This window comes from Solanum pennellii, chromosome 9 (assembly GCF_001406875.1).
Source record: "Solanum pennellii chromosome 9, SPENNV200".
In the NCBI taxonomy this organism is placed as follows: Eukaryota; Viridiplantae; Streptophyta; class Magnoliopsida; order Solanales; family Solanaceae; genus Solanum; species Solanum pennellii.
The window spans coordinates 77,360,348-77,378,869 of NC_028645.1; the positions used below are offsets into that span (position 1 = coordinate 77,360,348).

An 18,522-nucleotide genomic window follows, 5' to 3' on the forward strand; every position below is an offset into this window, starting at 1 on the left:
TCCACAAGAGTGATATTTTACATTGATCATGAATTTGTTTTTCCCTCTTATATCTCATCTTCACTCCACTCATATATGATGTAGCTTCGGCTCAATCGTCATTAGTGGCAGAATCAGAATTTTTAATAAGAGGGTTTAAAATTTTAAGAAATAGACACACGAAATAGCAGAATAAGGTTCGACATTTACGATATATATCTAAAAAAATTTAGCCATATATAATATTATATTTTTCCACCGAAGAGGATTAGGATGAACTTCCTAGCAACTGATCGTCACTACCACATACCCTTACTCCCAGAGACGGACCTACATAGTAGGATTGGGGTGCTCATGCGCTTGTTAACTGCGGAACAGTGATGTATATATAGTTATATCTATCTAGAGAAATAGAGAGAAACTAGAATTTAATTATTAGTGCACCCACGAGAAGCATAAGTGTCCTTGTGTCGTTAGTACAAGCTAGAGGGTTCACCTACGAGATCATGTTTTGAATCCAAGTATAGAGCTTTTTTTTATTATTTTTATTCAAAATGTTTAGCTTAGATATCATATTTAGTCATTTGGTACACCCAAAGACTTCAAATCTTGAATTTGCCTCTGCTTACTTCTGACTCCCACTTTCTATAGTATTTGTCCAGATTATATATAAATAGTTTAAATAAATTTTTTCTACCCAGCCTACGTTATGATTTTGAATTTCTATTGAAATTACTTTTTAATATTTGCTTAGTGTTAAATTGGTCCAAAATTGCTTATTGTCCTGCATTATTTTATTTACGTTGTATTAATTTGTGTGGTAACGAATTTATGAAGGGCCTCGTCGTGTAACATTAATTACATTAATTGACGTATCCAGTAGTGGAAAAAGACTCTTTGATTATAACTATTCTTTTTTTTCTTTTGTTGCTTTCATTACTAATTAATGCCAATATATTCTTTGTTGTTTTATTATATAAAAAATAATAACATATACCAATAATTTTATGATGGATTCTGCATATGACCATTGGGTCCACTGATCAACTCGTATTAAATCAAAAAAAGATTGATTAATATTTTTTGCATGAAGACGACGTAACCATTCCTATAAATATATTAACAATTTTGTAACTAATGGTTCATAAAAGGGATAGCAAAATGCGAATTAAATTCTTCCTTTCTCTAATGGGAAGAGTCCCTTTTCAATTAAAGACTGATTTCTACAGTCCACTCCATCGTACAATTGAAAACAATTTTATACAATATTTTAAATTTCGAAAGTCAAAAAAAAATAATTTTCCTTCTTAAAATTCAAAAAATATCGCGAAAAAATATTATTGATATTTTGTCTTTGCATTGGAGAGTAGTGCCCGCCGGGTTTTGGGTGACGTGGCTTTCCCAGCAAGAAAACATCTCCTCGCTGTTACATTATCATTTGTATTGACTATATATATGTTTTGACTCACTTTACACGTAATTATAATAATAAGTATTTTACTGTATTTGTAAGTTAAATAATATTGACCTAATATCGATTAATTTTGACTCACTTTACTAGAAAATTAACATTGAGCCTCATTTGTTTTCACTGAGATTAAGAGCTCTGAATCTAAATACACATATGGATATTAAGATTTTCATTAATATTTGAGTGTTTTGATCTGAATACACATCTGAATATTAAGATGTGCTTTCTAAATCTGAACACTAAATAACTAATGTCGTTTGTTTTCAATATCTGAATGTGGAAGTGATATTGAACATGATATTGATAAAATATTATAAAATTTTTACTTTAACAAAATATATCAGTTTTGATAAAAAAAAGTTTTAATAATCATGATTGATAATACTATTTTTTTATTCAAAAACCTTGATAAACAATAATACACAAAAAATATTATTGCAATCAGTGTTCTTGACACACATCAATACAACAAAATTATTAATATATAAAAAAAATAGTTGAAAGGATTTATGAAAACTTACCATTTAGGGGAAAAAATAGTGTTTGATTGAGAAAAGTGAGAAAGAAAGTTTTTAGTTATGAGTTAAAAAGGCGGCATGCCCATAGCACAGAAACTATGATTTATTATTTTTATTATTTGATAACTTATCAAATCAGTCTGAATGTTGTTAAGAGTGTATTACAGATTTGATTCGTTTAGATCTCTTCAGACTTTTATTAGAATAAAAGAAATGAATTTAAATCTTAATAATTCAAATTCAGACCTAAAAACCAAATATACTTAGACCAAACGTAAGTCTAGTACAGTTCCAAATAATTTTGTTCATCAAGTCACATAAACAGAACAATAATCTAATAATTTATAATTAGCGTATGTTAATAGTTAAATCATGTTTTCTTATAATATTAGTTATTTCGTTAATAGTAATATGTTAGTCGTATTCTGCTATACGTTTTCGATAAGGTTAATTACCATAAGTACATCAAGAAAAGACTAACATTGACATCGAAATACACCAAATTTATTAAAAAATTATAGACATGACGAATGGATTAGGAGGGAGTAGTTGAGTTTTTTCAGAACCTTTATTCTAATCATTATTGTTTTTTTAAATATAAAGTCTAAAGAGACATATCTCTTCTGTCCAATAAACTCTCTGCCTGTTGGGCTTTGTGGAGGCTTGTGAGCCGGCCCGACCCATTACTGAAACCCTAGGTTAACTATTTGGTTTTCCTATAAATATGATCCTTGTATTTGTAATTCAAAATAGTAGCACAAGTGAAATAAAAATCCTCCTGTTACAGTCGTGGAGTAGGGAAACCGAACCACGTTAAATTCTTGTGTGTCCCGTTTGTGTTCCGTTTCTCTTTTCTCTAGATTATTTGTGTGTGTTGTGTGTTTAATTCCCAACAATTGGTATCAGAGCGAGGTTTCAACAACATTGTAACACAAACTGTGAGAAATTGTCACCTAGGGTTCTTGTGTGAAGAACTGTGTGCAGGAAGGAGTGTGCCGCCGCCGTTCGCAAGCTACAGCCGTGCAAGACGCCGTTAAGGGAATTGCCGAAGGTGTGTGCGATTTTTTTTGTGGTGCAATATTTCTGACGAAATTACCAAGATCTGAAATTAGTTGTACCGAGTATCTCATTTAGTCCTTTGAGATGACAGAAGATGGGAAGTTCCGAATTGAGAAGTTCGATGGTACAGATTTCAGTTGGTGGAAGATGCAGATTGAAGATTTGCTGGTTCAGAAAGATTTGGACGTAGTGTTGGGTGACAAGCAAGGAAAATTGTCTGATGCAGAGTGGGCAGTTTTGGATCGGAAAGCTATGTCAGTTATCCGACTCTCGTTGACCAAGAATGTTGCGTTCAACATTCTTAAGGAGAAGACAGCGAAAGGCATCTTGGAAGCCTTGTCTAACATGTACGAGAAGCCATCTGCAGCAAACAAAATTTTTCTGATTAGAGAGTTGGTGAACACAAAGATGAAGGAAGGCAGTTCAGTTACCGAGCACATCAACTCATTGAATTCGATCTTAGCCAGACTTTTGTCAGTTGGCATTAAGTTCGATGATGAAGTTCAAGCTTTACTACTGTTATCATCATTGCCTGACAGTTGGTCCGGAACGGTTACAGCAGTTGCCAGTTCAGTGGGACCTAATGGATTCACCTTTGAGAAGATTCGTGATCTCGTTCTTGGCGAGGATGTCAGAAGAAGGAGTTCTGGAGAATCATCAGGTGATATGCTAAACGTCGTCAGAGGCAGAGGAAATAACAGAGGTAGTGGGAGCAGGAACCGAAGAAGGAGTCAGTCAAAGGCTCGGGATGGCTCAGGTGTAACATGTTGGAACTGCAAGGAGGTGGGGCATTTCAGGAATCAATGCCAGAAAGACAAACAAGTCAACATTGCAGAAGACAGCGTCAACGAGGATTTGTTTATCTGTTGCGCGGAGAGCAATGTGGATTCCTGGGTCATGGATTCTGGTGCTTCTTTTCACGCTACCCACAGCAGTGAAGCATTGCAGAATCTGGTTATTGGAGACTTTGGAAAGGTAAGGCTTGCAGACGATAGAGCTCTTGATGTTACGGGCATGGGTGACATGGTGCTGAAGACGCCAGTCGGTTTCTGGACCTTGAAGGATGTCAGAGTTGTTCCAAGCTTGACGAAAAGTTTGATTTCTGTTAGGCAGTTGGATGAACAGGGACATCATGTGAAGTTCGGAAATGGGCAGTGGAAGGTCGTGAGGGGCAATCTTGTCATGGCTCGTGGAACAAAAAGAGGATCGTTGTATATTGTCGGATTACCGTCTGAGGGAGTGACCGTCCCAGTTCAGAAGAAAAACAAAGTCCGGTTCACAGAATCTCGTGGGCAGAAGAAGGTTGTCTTTGCAAGAAAGAAACCCAGAGCCACAGGTCAGATTCAGGATGAACGAGCAAGGAAAGGTTCAGGAAGACCAGTCAGAGGCGTTTGTGGCAGTGGGAGCACCGGCCGTGCTTCAGCCAAGGCTCCTAGAAGACAGTGGGTCAAGAGAACCAGTATTCCAGCTGTTGATACGTCTCCAGAAAATTTCTTGCTGAGTATGGAGAGTGTTTGTTCTCAGGGAGTTCTAGGATCCGGCAGTTCGTGTCTCAAGTGGGAGCCGGTAGGGACCGAGGACGAGTCAAGGGCAGTTTCAGCCGTGACTGATGTGTTGAAGCTTCGGGGAGCTTCAACGGGCCTTTCAGTTGACTGATGAGAAGGCCGCTGTAGCAGGAGAGAGTTGAAAAAGATTACTAGAGATACAAGTGTTCTAAGTGGATGGCAGTTGAAATTCTTCAAGCCTCCAAGTGGGAGATTGTTGGGCTTTGTGGAGGCTTGTGAGCCGGCCCGACCCATTACTGAAACCCTAGGTTAACTATTTGGTTTTCCTATAAATATGATCCTTGTATTTGTAATTCAAAATAGTAGCACAAGTGAAATAAAAATCCTCCTGTTACAGTCGTGGAGTAGGGAAACCGAACCACGTTAAATTCTTGTGTGTCCCGTTTGTGTTCCGTTTCTCTTTTCTCTAGATTATTTGTGTGTGTTGTGTGTTTAATTCCCAACACTGCCCTCCCACCTATCCTCTTGTGGGTAGTCAACCACCCCACCTCTCTCTCTTTAAAGAAACATTGTCATTTATTATTACGAATTGTGATGAGATGAAATATCAAATTTAAGTTTTGAATATAAAAGAATACCAAAAAACCTTTGAAATATGGCCTACTATGTAGAAAACCCATAAAAACAAGAAACATTGCCATTTGTCTTTTCACAACTTGTTAACAGAAAATTTAATTTTCATCAAACAGAAATCCGCAAAAATAACTGCCACGTGTCACCTGACTATTCTCCATGAAGACTCCTTATAGTCGTCTAAACTCTATCAAAAAATTTCAAAATTTACTAATTCAGCTGATTTTTTCATATTGAATTAAGAGATCGTATTCATCCCGTCACGAATTGATCGAGTTAATACCTCAGATGGTCACTCAACTTTGCACTATTCTCTCAGAAAGTCACTCAACTTTCAATTTTCCCTCAAAAGTCACTCAACTATGCACTATTCTTTCAGAAAGTCACTCAACTTTCAATTTTCCCTCAAAAGTCACTCAACTATCCACTCTTTCCTCAGAAAGTCACTCAACTATCCACTCTTTCCTCAGAAAGTCACTCAATCTATTAAATTATTTTTAATTAAAATTTATTGATATTAATTATTTATATAACAAACCAAAAATTTTAAAAAATAAATTAAATCATTTAGTGATCCACCCACCTAACCCGACCCATTAAAAAATATGATATGACCCATTTTATTTTATCTTTAATCCTAAATTAATCTAATCCAAATTCAAGGTTAAAGTGAGGGATTATTTATATAACAAACCAAAAATTTTAAAAAATAAATTAAATCATTTAGTGATCCACCCACCTAACCCGACCCATTAAAAAATATGATATGACCCATTTTATTTTATCTTTAATCCTAAATTAATCCCTCTCTTTAACCTTGAATTTGGATTAGATTAATTTAGGATTAAAGATAAAATAAAATGGGTCATATCATATTTTGTAATGGGTCGGGTTAGGTGGGTGGATCACTACATGATTTAATTTATTTTTTAAAATTTTTGGTTTGTTATATAAATAATTAATATCAATAAATTTTAATTAAAAATAATTTAATAGATTGAGTGACTTTCTGAGAAAAGAGTGGATAGTTGAGTGACTTTTGAGGGAAAATTGAAAGTTGAGTGACTTTCTGAGAGAATAGTGCAAAGTTGAGTGACCATATGAGGTATTAACTCCGAATTGATCACAATACTTATATTTAGTGCAAGTATATCACTCTTTCTCTTCAGTCAACTATTTCTGTTAAATCCAATTTCTAAGTCATGCTAAGAGTCCTCAACGAAAAGCTGAAGCGCCTCTGTTTTAGTCTCCGGTGGCCAATACGCTGCCGTTCAAAGAACAAAATCAAAATTACTGTGAAAAAACTGGGAAAATCAAATTCAAGTTCTCATTCACAAATTGATCCATCAAATTCAAATGGGTCAGCAGCAATTCATCCAAGTAATGGCGAATTGAATCGTTCTAAAACTGGACGAACAATACGAGTAGCTACATTTAATGCTGCGCTTTTCTCCATGGCGCCGGCACTTCCAAGGAGTAGTTCTGATAGATCAGCTAGTTTTGATTTTGAAAATGATGAATTTTCGAATTCAAAAGCTAGTAAAATGAGTGATTACTATAATTTAAGAGTGAAATCAGCGAATGATCGACCTAAGAGTATACTCAAACAATCACCTCTTCATCCGACGAAAGAAACAGATACGCTTTTGTTGAAAAGACAAAATTTCTCGAAATCGAAGTTAAGGGTTTCGATCAATTTACCAGATAATGAAATATCTCTGAAGAAAAGTGGGCAATTGAGGATTTTGGGATGTGATAGTGAGAGGTTTTCAGGGAGTGGGATATGTAGAGGAAAATCTCCGTTAAGGTCTACTGTGAGTATGCCTCGAATTGATTGTCAAAGCTATAGAATTACGAGAAGTGTTCTTGAAGTATTGAGAGAATTGAATGCGGATATTCTGGCTTTGCAAGATGTTAAAGCAGAGGAAGAGAAAGGTATGAAGCCGTTATCGGATTTAGCTGATGCTTTGGGGATGAATTATGTATTTGCAGAGAGCTGGGCACCTGAATATGGTAACGCTATTATGTCAAAATGGCCAATCAAGTCATGGAATATTCAAAAAATCTTTGATGACTCCGATTTCAGGTAATATATGATTGTATAAATATTTTTTACATCGTCAACGTTGAATGATACAATTCAGTAGTGTTGACAGATTTTCGATCATATAAATTAATAATTTAACTAAACTGAAACTATGCAAACAGATTTTTCATGGCAGAGCATCTTGTGCTGCAGGAACTTTGTAATTAGTTATTTCATATTTAATTCACATAAGTACTTTATGTGTGATCCATGTTGGACCTTACTGTATTTTCTATGTCATGACAAACTTATGCCAACCTAAAGTGAAAAAATGAATGAACTAATAAAGACATCTAACTCAAAAGTTTTAGCAAAATATAGAAATTATAGCCAGCTAATTTAGCGCGTACAGAGTATTTTATTACTTATGAAGTATAATATCTCACCGAAGTGACAGAAAATCCGTTTTTCTTTTTATCAGATACAATAACTTGTTAAGAGCACTTGTATGGTCTAAAACCTCTCATGTAATGTGTGTGTCAAAGTTTCTAGTTTTTTTTTTTTTTTGCCATTAATACATAAGCAAACACTCAAACTTGGCTATAGCTGGCAAGTAAACACTCTAACTTTGAGAATGCACATCTAGATACCTCAACTTGGTCTCAACTGACAACTATACAATCTAACTTTTCCTAGTTGTGTCGTCACCTCATGCTGACGTGGAACATAGATGTTTATAGTTGTCTAGATGATTATTTTGTAAGTGTTCAACTGACACTGTAACGGAGATGAATTGAGGTGTCTTTATGGACATACTCAAAAGCTGGAGTATTAAGTTACTAGTTGAGGCCAAGTTTGAGAGTGTTTATGTATTATGTCTTGTTTTACCGCAAGTAGTTGAGTTTGGCAGTTCATTTTGCGCAGATCTTAGGATAGTATTCATTTATTTGTCAACATGTATATAAGCACTTGATTCAATTTTACAAGAGAAGCACAGTACTATAGCGCGAAATGTAGAGAAATTATTGTATCTGAATGGAAGAAGGTTAATCTTTTATGGTGAATGCAGAAATGTTCTGAAGGCAACAATTGACGTTCCTCGAGTTGGAGAATTAAATTTCTTCTGTACACACCTTGATCACTTGGATGAGAATTGGCGAATGAAGCAGATTAATGCAATAATCCAATCATCTGATAAGCCACACATTTTAGCCGGGGGTTTAAATTCTCTTGACGAAACAGATTACTCTACAGAAAGGTGGACAGAAATTGTAAAGGTAAAATACATGACAGATCCCAATTCGAGAAAAAGAAAATCAAATCACATATTGCTTCTTTCCTCATTCTGTTTGAATTGTCGTTTTGCAGTATTATGAAGAGGTGGGAAAGCCAATACCAAAGTTCGAAGTAATGAAGTATTTGAAGAGTAAAGAATATACAGATGCTAAGGATTTCGCTGGGGAATGCGAGTCTGTTGTCATGATTGCCAAAGGACAGAGTAAGATATTCCTTCTGTTTCAATTTATATGATGATCGTTTTGTATTGTTGGCTCAAATTTTGTTAAAATTATACAGGCGTGCAAGGAACGTGCAAGTATGGAACACGAGTGGATTACATACTTTCATCATCCGATTCACCATACAAGTTTGTTCCAGGATCATACTCGGTTTTCTCCTCGAAAGGAACATCTGATCACCACATAGTGAAAGTTGATTTGGTAAAAGTAGATACTGTTCCTCACGAATACGTCAACAAGAAAAGGCGGGATTCGAAACACAAAGTAGTCAGGATTACTCATTCAAATCCAAACAAGGGTATATGGAAAATAGACACATGAAAAATAAACATAGGTAGATTGTTAATTATTGTGATTGATGCATGGCTTTATGCTTTCTTCTCTGTTCTTTGTAAAGAAAGATATGTTTTAGGGTGGGAAAAGTGTTGTTTCCACTTCATTACACCTTGCTTTAGAAAAGGAAGATGTAAAAGGAATAGATGACATAATTTATATGACACAACTTGTGATTGAACTACATATCTAAAGCAGTTTGAGCTCAACTACCTATCCAGCTTGATGAATTTGTCGGTTTCTTTAGGATAAGCTCGCCTTAGGCAAATTCAAGATTTGAAGTTTATAGATTCCATAACACCAATTATTAACGGTAGAAACTCAAATATTTAGGTGTCATTCGGTAGAGTGTATAACAATAGCGTTGAATATGGATTAGTAATGTTGGTAGTAGTTACACAATGTTTGGTTTGGAGTACTAAAAATAACATTGCATTGTATAACTAATGTCAACACAACTTATACACCTTATTCAACATTATTCTTATACACCCTATCAAACGAGCATGTCTCTTAATACATAGATAAGGCCTGTGAACCCATAGATTACATTACACATTTCTCAACAAATCATGACAGTGTGCTTACGGTGAAGAATTACGTTTCTATAATATTAGTAGGACTACAAAGTGAAACATAAGTTGCTGTGGTGTAGTGGTTATCACGTTAGTCTTACACACTAAAGGTCCCCAGTTCGATCCTGGGCAGCAACACTTTTATTATCTCTTACTTTTTCTTAATTCTTGATGAATTTTCATAAACGAATGTCCCAATTACTTTTTTTTTGAAAAAATGGGAAGTAGGCTAGTGTTCATAACTCAGACTGGGTCAATTGAATTTATGTGAATTGAAATGAGTTAAATAAAGGGAAAATGCATAAGTATCCCCTCAATCTATGCTCGAAATCTCAGAGACACACTTATACTATACAAAGGTCTTATTATCACCCCCCACACCCCCAACCTTATTTTATAAGTAATTTTCTACATCTTCTCGACCTACTTGGCACTAGCTTAAAAAGTTAACCAACGTTGGCTCACAAGATAGTGCCACGTAGGCCGAAAAAGGGTAGAAAATTATTAAGAAAATAAGTTCAAGAGGGTAATAGGACCTTAGTATATATATAGTATAAGTGTGTCTCTGAGATTTCAGACATAAGTTGAGGGGGTACTTGTGCATTATCCCTTAAATAAATAAACAGGTAATTACATAACCTGTTCAAAAGATTATTTGGTTTGAAATAAGCTAAAATAATTCATAACCTAATCACTGGGTGTGCATCGATAGGTTGTGTTCGCTTTTATGTAATATCGGTTCAGTTTATCAATTTTTTATTTTTAAATATGCTAATCCAATAACAAATCAATAAGATATTTTTATCGATTTTTGATTTATCGATTTTTTATCGTTATCGCTTCGATTTTCGATTTACCCCATAAGAAAATGTCCGTAAAATATTATATGACTTCTCGCTTCTCTAAATGATTTGATATAGTGAAACAAGAAAGATAATGAGAAAGTCCATCCATAAGAGAAAGTATAGTTCAAAGGCTATAATTACATGTCATGACCGTTGAAACATAAAATGGGATTTCTTAAGTTAATCAAATTACAGACCTTTACAAACTTGCAAAAGCTTCAACCTACAATTACAAATTAAAACTAAAATCAAATAGTCTAATAAGACTAAAATTAAAACTAAAATCAAATAGTCTAATAAGACTAAAATTAAAACTAAAATCAAATAGCTATAATTGCAAACTTAGTCTGAAGTGGGTAGAGTACTAATAATTTGATATAGTTATGATATCTAGTTAGTAATATTTATGAAGGATAAAGTTGTAAATTATTATGGTCTTATTGGATGATCGGCTATCCAATAATGCAATAGTAAAGACCGAATATCGAACCAATAACTCAATAACATTTTTTCGATTTGATTTATTGGTCGGTTCGATTTTTGCACACCACTTATAAAGTTCTAATTTCTTTAAATACCAAATAAAATTAATAAAAGTTCTTTTTTTCTTTTATAAAAAAAACTATACTATGACACAACTACCACTAATTAAATGGAAAAATGCCAGAATTTTCACTTTAAGTTCTCTTATTACTATTATCGCCTATTAGTTTTACAAATCTCCAAAATTTCTTATTTTCACGCATCAGATTAATGTATCAGTGCATCAAATTAATGTATCTCACGCATCATATTAGTATATTATGTATAAAATATAATGTATCTTACTTAACGATTAATGTATCTCGCGCATCATATTAATGTATCACCGCTTATATTATTATATCAGTTTAAGAGATTTCTTTAATTATAAACTTATAAGAGATAAATGATAATTTTACTGTCCTTTGCCCTAATTAAATTGCTGTTAACCAACACGAGTTATGATATAGTAATGAGACTATTACTCTCCGAAATTTTAAACTCAAAAAAAGAAAGTTCACAGTTGGGGCCCACACAACGTAAAGATTATAACCGAAACGGTAAAACGACTTAGCGCGCGCTTTTTGAATAATTCTTTCAGCTTCTTAAATACTTGCAATTTTAATACTACTCGATCAACACTTCATTTTATTTCTTCATTTTTTTGTTTCTTTTAACATCGGTTCTTCATTATGGAGAACAAAAACGACGACGAATTCGAATTTATCGAGTCATATCCCATTGATGATTATCATCGTAAGCCTCTACTCAACATTTCATTACATACAATTACAGAAAGCCTAGGGTTTGAGAGCTTCAACGAGAAATCAAAATGCAGTTTCGATGAATTAGATGAACGAAGATCAAGATCAAGATCAAATACAAAATGTACTAGTTCACCTTCACCAACAGTTATAAATTTCCCGCCACTTTTATCAAGTTTGAACGAGAAGGGACGGCCAAGATTTGATCTAGAAATAGTGCGGGAAAATGGACGGTTGCAGATTGCAAGTGTGAAAAATAATCGCCCGGAGGTTATTGTTGAACGTATACGTCCAAGTGAAGAAAGTGATGTCCGAGTTCGAATAAAGTTTATCGATGGAAAAAAAGATCCGTCTTCTTCTTCTTCTTCTTCGTCTTCTGGTAAAGAGGAAATTATAATGATCATAGAAGAAGATGAATCTTGAAATGGCAGTTATACTGATGGATTGATAGTGAGGGTAGATTAGTAATTTTTTTTTCTATTACGTAGTACGGATTTTGCATGAAGAATTAATGAAAAAATGTGTGTGTCATGCAAAAATTAAAAAAATTGTGTTTGTGGTGATCTTGTTTCTTTTAGATGAATGATCTTATTGTGTATATGGGGAAATATATTTGATTTAGAATTAGTAATATAATGAGGTAAATAATACTATATAGTATGTTTTTGTTTATTATTATTTTGTGGATTTGTTTGATTGAATATGGAATTTGAAAAGAAAAAATTGACTTTTGAAATTTTTCGTTTTATGTTACTATGAGATTTGAAATGGCTATATAATAATGTTGGTAAAAAGCAAAATGAAGTTGAATTATTTTTTGTAGCAGATTTAATCCTTTATTTTTCTTTTTTAATTTTACATGAAATGGAACAAATGGAGTAGTAGTATTAATTAGTTATAAACGATTAACAAAAGTTGATTTAGTGTAAATATCGAATGTGATTACTTATTTTTGATGTCCCTTTTCCTTTTAATTTTCTTTGGTTACTTGATCCATTTAAGAATTTTACCCTGCAGGCTAAAAGCTTTTGGCATAAAATTTCTTTTCATTTTGTTTCGTTTCATTTTGTTGTATATAGTTGACTGTAATTTTCAATGATTTATATGTGTGTCCTACTGAATAAAACAATTAAGATTCCCCATTGGTGTGCCCAACAATCCCTAACAAAATAAATTAAGCCGAGCTCATAATCAAATTTCTAAACTTGTTGGGTTTTTTTTCCCAGGTATCTCAATTACGACATTTTCCTGTTGAATCATTGAACCACCCATAATTTGGTCCTTTTAAACATTACTGACCGACTTTGATTGACTTTTCTTTTGTAGATGTCTTCGATTGTGTTCTTATTGTAATGATTTTGACTGAAGGAATGAAAACGAACTGTGTTAGTCTCGTTTGTTTTCTAATATGTTCAAATGATTTGAAATAAAACACAATTATTCTCGAACATTTTCTTAATCAATTGGACTAATGAGTTCTTGAACAACATATATATCATCTGTCAATACTCCTTACAAAATCTGGTTCCACATCAACAACCGGTGTTTAAATGGAACAAGTTATGGATGATTCAAAAATAGCATAGTTGAAGTACCTGATGGGAAATACCCAACAAGTTTAGCGATCTGTTTATGTATTTGGCCAAATAAATACATACTATTATTCTTTCAGTCTCAATTTATATGGTATATATGTCCGTTTGTTTCATGCAAGAATGTCACTTAACTTTAAAATTCTCCTTCTTTTAAGTGAGATGAATCAATGAGTACAAATGAAAATATGTGATCCATGATACAACAAACACTCAAATGTCTTAAATTTGAGGATGAGAATCAGATCGAATGTAGTTTCAAACGACAACATGAATTGTGTCAACTCTCTCTGATAAAGTAAATTTCAGTACGAAAGATGAATCGATGAAGGCTAAGGTATTTTATGATGCATTAATAGCAGCCTGGATTTGTTCCAAAGTTCTTCCTTTGGTTTCAGGTACTATCTTTATCACAAATAATATGGACAGTGCATTCACTGCAGCATACAGAACGAAAGTACCTGAAAAAACAGTTAAAATTAACTAATGTGAGTTGAAATATCTCGTCTTTAGAAATGATATTTGTGATAACGATTGACGACTGTTTAATTACCAAAAGAATTCCAGGTCATTAGGAAGTTGAAAGTGTAGGAGCACGCCCATGCTCCGAACCAATTCACTAGTGTTGCAAGGCTCCCAGCAGCACCTTTAATATTTATAGGATATATCTGTACGAAAGGCGTTTCTTAGCCTTAAAAATGTTAGTTGGAGGATTCAGGATGGTATAGATTAACATACCTCTGACATCACAACCCACGGAACTGCTCCCATTCCTACTGAGAAGGAACCGATATAGACCTGGCGTTTGAGAACAAGTATTACATAAACTGAAATGAGGGAGCGTTGGGGTCGGGGACAATTTTAGACATAAACTGAAATGAGGGAGCGTTGGGGTCGGGGACAATTTTAGAAAGGACGGTGATGGTACCAGTATGCCTGTTACAGCAAGTATCGGTGCTGCCTTTATTGCCATTTCATGTCCCTGCAGCTCCAATAATAATTTAATTTTTTTCGTCAAAGTGTTTTTGAGATATATAATAAGAATATTAAGCAGTTTTGGTTATATAATGTTGACCTTCATATAGAATGAGATTCCTGTTAGTATACAGCCTATGACAAGTCCTGTTCCTGAAACCTGCAAGGATATCGCGATGATTATATTCTGTGACTGCAACATGTAATATCCTCAAGAAAATGGTTTTCTTTTCCGAGATGTACCAATAAAAGAGGTTTCCTTCCAGCTCTGTCAATTAAGGCTGCACCCAACGCGGTGATGGGAACCTGATGAAGAAAATAAAGTAAAAAAGTGAATTATCCGTTATAACACCAAGCTTTAAGAGGGAGATATCTAACATCCATAGAGTTGAAACCTGTATAATTGCATAGATTATAGTTCCAATATCAGAGGGGAAACCTGGAAAAGAAATACAATATGGTTAGTGAGGTTTCAAGTTCTAAGCATTATTATAATATTGAATGTCCTGTGTTTCTTATCGCAAGTGTGAACTGATATCTGACAATGAGGGAATGCTACGTACGTACCTGAGGACTCAAATATGCTACCGGTGTAGAAACAGATTCCATTGATTCCACCAAACTGTTGAAACACCATAAGTCCAACTCCCACCTATCCATAGATTTATCATAAGTAAAAATTAACCAACTGTTTCAGCTACCAAAATATCGAAAAAAACAATGTGTAGGAAAGGAACTTTACTATAAGTGAGCTCGAGTATCTTCTTTGGAACAAATCAAACAAGTTCACTTTCGGAAGCTTTTCAAGTGTTTCTATATAATCCTGTCACAGACAGATCAGGAAGCCTTAGATGAACTCCGAAAACTGAAAGAAACTGAACTTTGAGTTTTTGAAAACAATGAACCTTGATTTCAGCTGCCTCCTCGGATATATCAGCATCTTTGCCTCGAAGTTTACGTAGTGCAAGTTCAAACTCCTTTTGATGTCCTATTTTTGCCTATTACATATAATCGAAATATTAATGTCATTTTCTTGATTTTACTGACCGTATAAACACTATTAAACATTCGTTTTTCTAACTCACCAACCACCTAGGTGACTCTGGAATGATAAATAGACCGAAAAGCAGAATAGCACATGGAATTAATCCTGGAAAAAGAAAAACAAACTCTTATCGATCATTGAATACATTGGTCGTTGTGGTTATTTCTCTGTATACAACTTGATGCTAAAACAAACCTGTTAACGCCAACGTCCTCCATGTCATCATAGTTCCTATAATGAAGGAAACTGAGACTCCACAACATATCATCAGCTGGCGGTTTAGATACAACAAACAGTCAACAGTATGATAAACAAGAGGCAACCACAACAATATCTACTCCATACCCTATAGAAGTATAGTATATTTCTTTCTCTTTAGCTTATCTTCATTTTATCAAAGACTGAAGTAACCACATTGTTTCAAGTTATCTCAGTTAAAGAAACGGTGATATAGACTGGCTGATAAACAATAGAAAAAATACAGATAGCAAGTTCAAGTTACCTGGTTTATGGTTGTCAAAGCTCCTCGTAAATCTTTAGGTGCAATTTCAGCTATAAATACCGGCACCTGATTCATTGTTGTCAAGGTAAATGACAATTGACAGAACCAAGAAGTTTGAACACATAACTATAGTTGGATATATTAATAAAACAACCGATTAACGTACCACATAAGAGAAAACTCCCATTCCATATCCTGTTGCCAATCTTCCAATGTCCAGAGCAAGTGCTCCCTTGAAGAAGTCAAAAAATAATCATATCAGTTCATAAGACCTACGAAGCAATTCCTCTGTCGCGAATATGATAAGAGAGCTTGTAATAAACCTGAGCGAAGTAAATGGCTAACCATCCAGCAACACAGAAACCACTTGACATTCTCATTGCCTGTTTGTGTGTTACATATACATACATCATTATCAGGCTGTATAACGACGATATGTGAACATGGATGATACTGGTGTAAGAATTTTCCCTCTGCTTACCCCTTTACGACCAATATAATCAGCGATTGGACCACTTGTGATTGCTCCAATCATTGCACCAAATGTCAATATTGAACCAAAGAGCGAGAACTGTATTGCAAAAATGCTAAGCACATTCAACGTATAGTCCAATACAAAAGCACATTCAACGTATAGTCCAATACAAAAGAACATTCGATATTCCATTAAGAACGGAAGAATTCCAACCAATGTAGATTCTTGAGTACATCATGTTAGTGTTCTAACACCAGTACAAATACTTCATTCTAATACTAGTTCATTTATCATTTGATCAGCAGAAGTACTTCAGAAGTAGTTCATTTTCTAGTTAATCGAATCAAGAATACTCACCTAACCAAGTGAATGAGCGAAGGATTTAACTTATATACTGACACTATACGAATTCTTACACTATGTGTAGTTACCCTATTATAGCATATTGCCTGCCTTATTTTCCTAGTTACTAATCTCACTTATTATGGATCGTTATAACTTGACACGAAGTTTAAGGGAAAAAAAATTCAATTTTATGGTCTTGAACTAAATATATGCAAAATGTACCAAAACATGACACATGAAAAATTAAAATTAAAAAATGCCAAAAAAGGAAAAAGTACATTTTTTTAAAAACGAACTAAAAAGGAAAGTAAAACGAACTAAATCTTTTCTTTGAATCTAACCTCTGCTATAGACAAGTTAAGATCCTCTCTGATGGCGGATTGTGTTGGTGATGAATATCCAGCCTGAAAAGGGGAAAACAACGAAGGATTTAAGTTATACACACTAACAACAATCAAATAAGACAGTTGATTTCTCAGATGATCACTCAACTAATAAAACAGTTATTCTCTTGTAAAAACGTAACTATTAGTTAAGTAACCGTGTGATGAAGTAGTGAACTTACACAAGATCCAAAAGAATATGAACCACAAACAGCCACAAATGTGCTAAGGTAAACCATGCACCTATCTTGTTTCTTCTCATAACATCCATTTTCAACATTTTCTTCTTTTACTCTTTTATTTGTTTGAATTATAAGAGGAGTTGTTATTTCTTCATTTACTCTGTTCTCACTTTGCTCTATATCTTCCTTCATAATTTTTTTTCTTCTTTTGCCTTAAAAATATAGAAAATTAAGAAAGAAGATATTTTTAGAGGCAATCAAGAAAAAAAGGGAGTTTATGGATGAGCATCATATGCGTAGTTTATATGCTGGTGGAAATGTTTGCAAATGGTTCATTTTTAGTATTTAATATATTTAATTTTCTAAAGTTAAATTTAATTAGATCTACATCACAAATAATGTTGGTAATAGTGACTTGGCAGAGACGTGTGAAACTGATTAATGTTAATTAGCAATTTACCTAAAGAAGATAATTTGTAATTAGGAAATAGGAATAATTATCAAATCAAGATAAACTTGTACATTATAGTTACCTAATATAGCGAAAGCTTTAAAAAAAATTGCTAAAGATAGAGAAAATTTATGATATTTAATATATATATATATATATATATATATATAATACAAATAATAGTTTTAGAAATTTATTATGTATCATGGATACAATAATTTAGAAATTTATATTGTATTAGTGATACAATAATTTGCTCTGAGATAAGGATTCACTTTTTATTTGTTGTTGTGTCCTCTAATACAGAACAAATTATTATATAATTGACATTGGGGAAATTTCAAAAATTCTCTCTATGTTTGATAATCAAGGCTCAAACTATTGCTATTTCTGAAAAATTTTGTTAGAGCCTGTTTGGCGCAGCTTAAAAGCTGGTCAAACTGACTTAAAAGCTGATTTTTGACTTATTTAACTGTTTGGCAATACTCAAAATAACTTATTTTAAGTTTAAAAAAAATTATTTTAAGCCAAAAGTTAAAAGCTGGGGTAGGGGTGCTTTTTTTTTTTTAGCTTATAAGCTGTTTTAAGTTGACCATATTTTTATCTTTTTGCCCTTAATATTTTTATACAATCTCCAAAATACCCACATAATCCTAACATCTCTTTCTTCCATTTTTCCCTTTTTACGTTTGGCATAGCTATTTCAGCACTTTTATCCAAACACATAAATGCTTATTTTAAAAATAAGTTTCAGCACTTTCAAAAATACTTTTTTAAAGCTACTTTTATTAAACTCATCCAATCGGGCCCTTACTTTGTATGTGA

General features: G+C 33.5%; 3 protein-coding genes and 1 non-coding gene across 4 annotated transcripts; 3 read left to right on the forward strand and 1 right to left on the reverse strand.

Moving 5' to 3' along the window:
* Positions 1–6,267: 6,267 nt before the first annotated feature.
* On the forward strand, positions 6,268–9,227 carry LOC107029612. The gene is made up of 4 exons (XM_015231043.2): positions 6,268–7,251; positions 8,261–8,468; positions 8,560–8,689; positions 8,767–9,227. The coding sequence occupies exons 1-4, from the start codon at positions 6,368–6,370 to the stop codon at positions 9,027–9,029; spliced, it is 1,485 nt and encodes a 494-aa protein (XP_015086529.1). The 5' UTR covers positions 6,268–6,367; the 3' UTR covers positions 9,030–9,227.
* Positions 9,228–9,681: 454 nt separating this feature from the next.
* TRNAV-UAC lies at positions 9,682–9,754 on the forward strand. Its single transcript has one exon. It is a non-coding gene; the product is annotated as a tRNA-Val (tRNA).
* Positions 9,755–11,675: 1,921 nt separating this feature from the next.
* On the forward strand, positions 11,676–12,170 carry LOC107030429. The gene has a single exon (XM_015231710.1). It carries the CDS (start codon positions 11,676–11,678, stop codon positions 12,168–12,170), a length of 495 nt encoding a protein of 164 aa, XP_015087196.1.
* A 1,295-nt stretch (positions 12,171–13,465) lies between these two features.
* Positions 13,466–17,572, reverse strand: LOC107029520 (sugar transporter ERD6-like 7). Its single transcript, XM_015230948.2, has 18 exons — positions 17,247–17,572; positions 17,023–17,085; positions 16,343–16,432; positions 16,185–16,244; positions 16,028–16,093; positions 15,862–15,927; positions 15,555–15,630; positions 15,400–15,464; positions 15,220–15,312; positions 15,057–15,137; positions 14,882–14,966; positions 14,710–14,753; positions 14,558–14,620; positions 14,415–14,474; positions 14,268–14,321; positions 14,078–14,137; positions 13,893–14,007; positions 13,466–13,800 (listed from the first exon to the last, which is right to left on the reverse strand). The coding sequence occupies exons 1-18, from the start codon at positions 17,436–17,438 to the stop codon at positions 13,682–13,684; spliced, it is 1,452 nt and encodes a 483-aa protein (XP_015086434.1). The 5' UTR covers positions 17,439–17,572; the 3' UTR covers positions 13,466–13,681.
* Between the last annotated feature and the right edge of the window lie 950 nt (positions 17,573–18,522).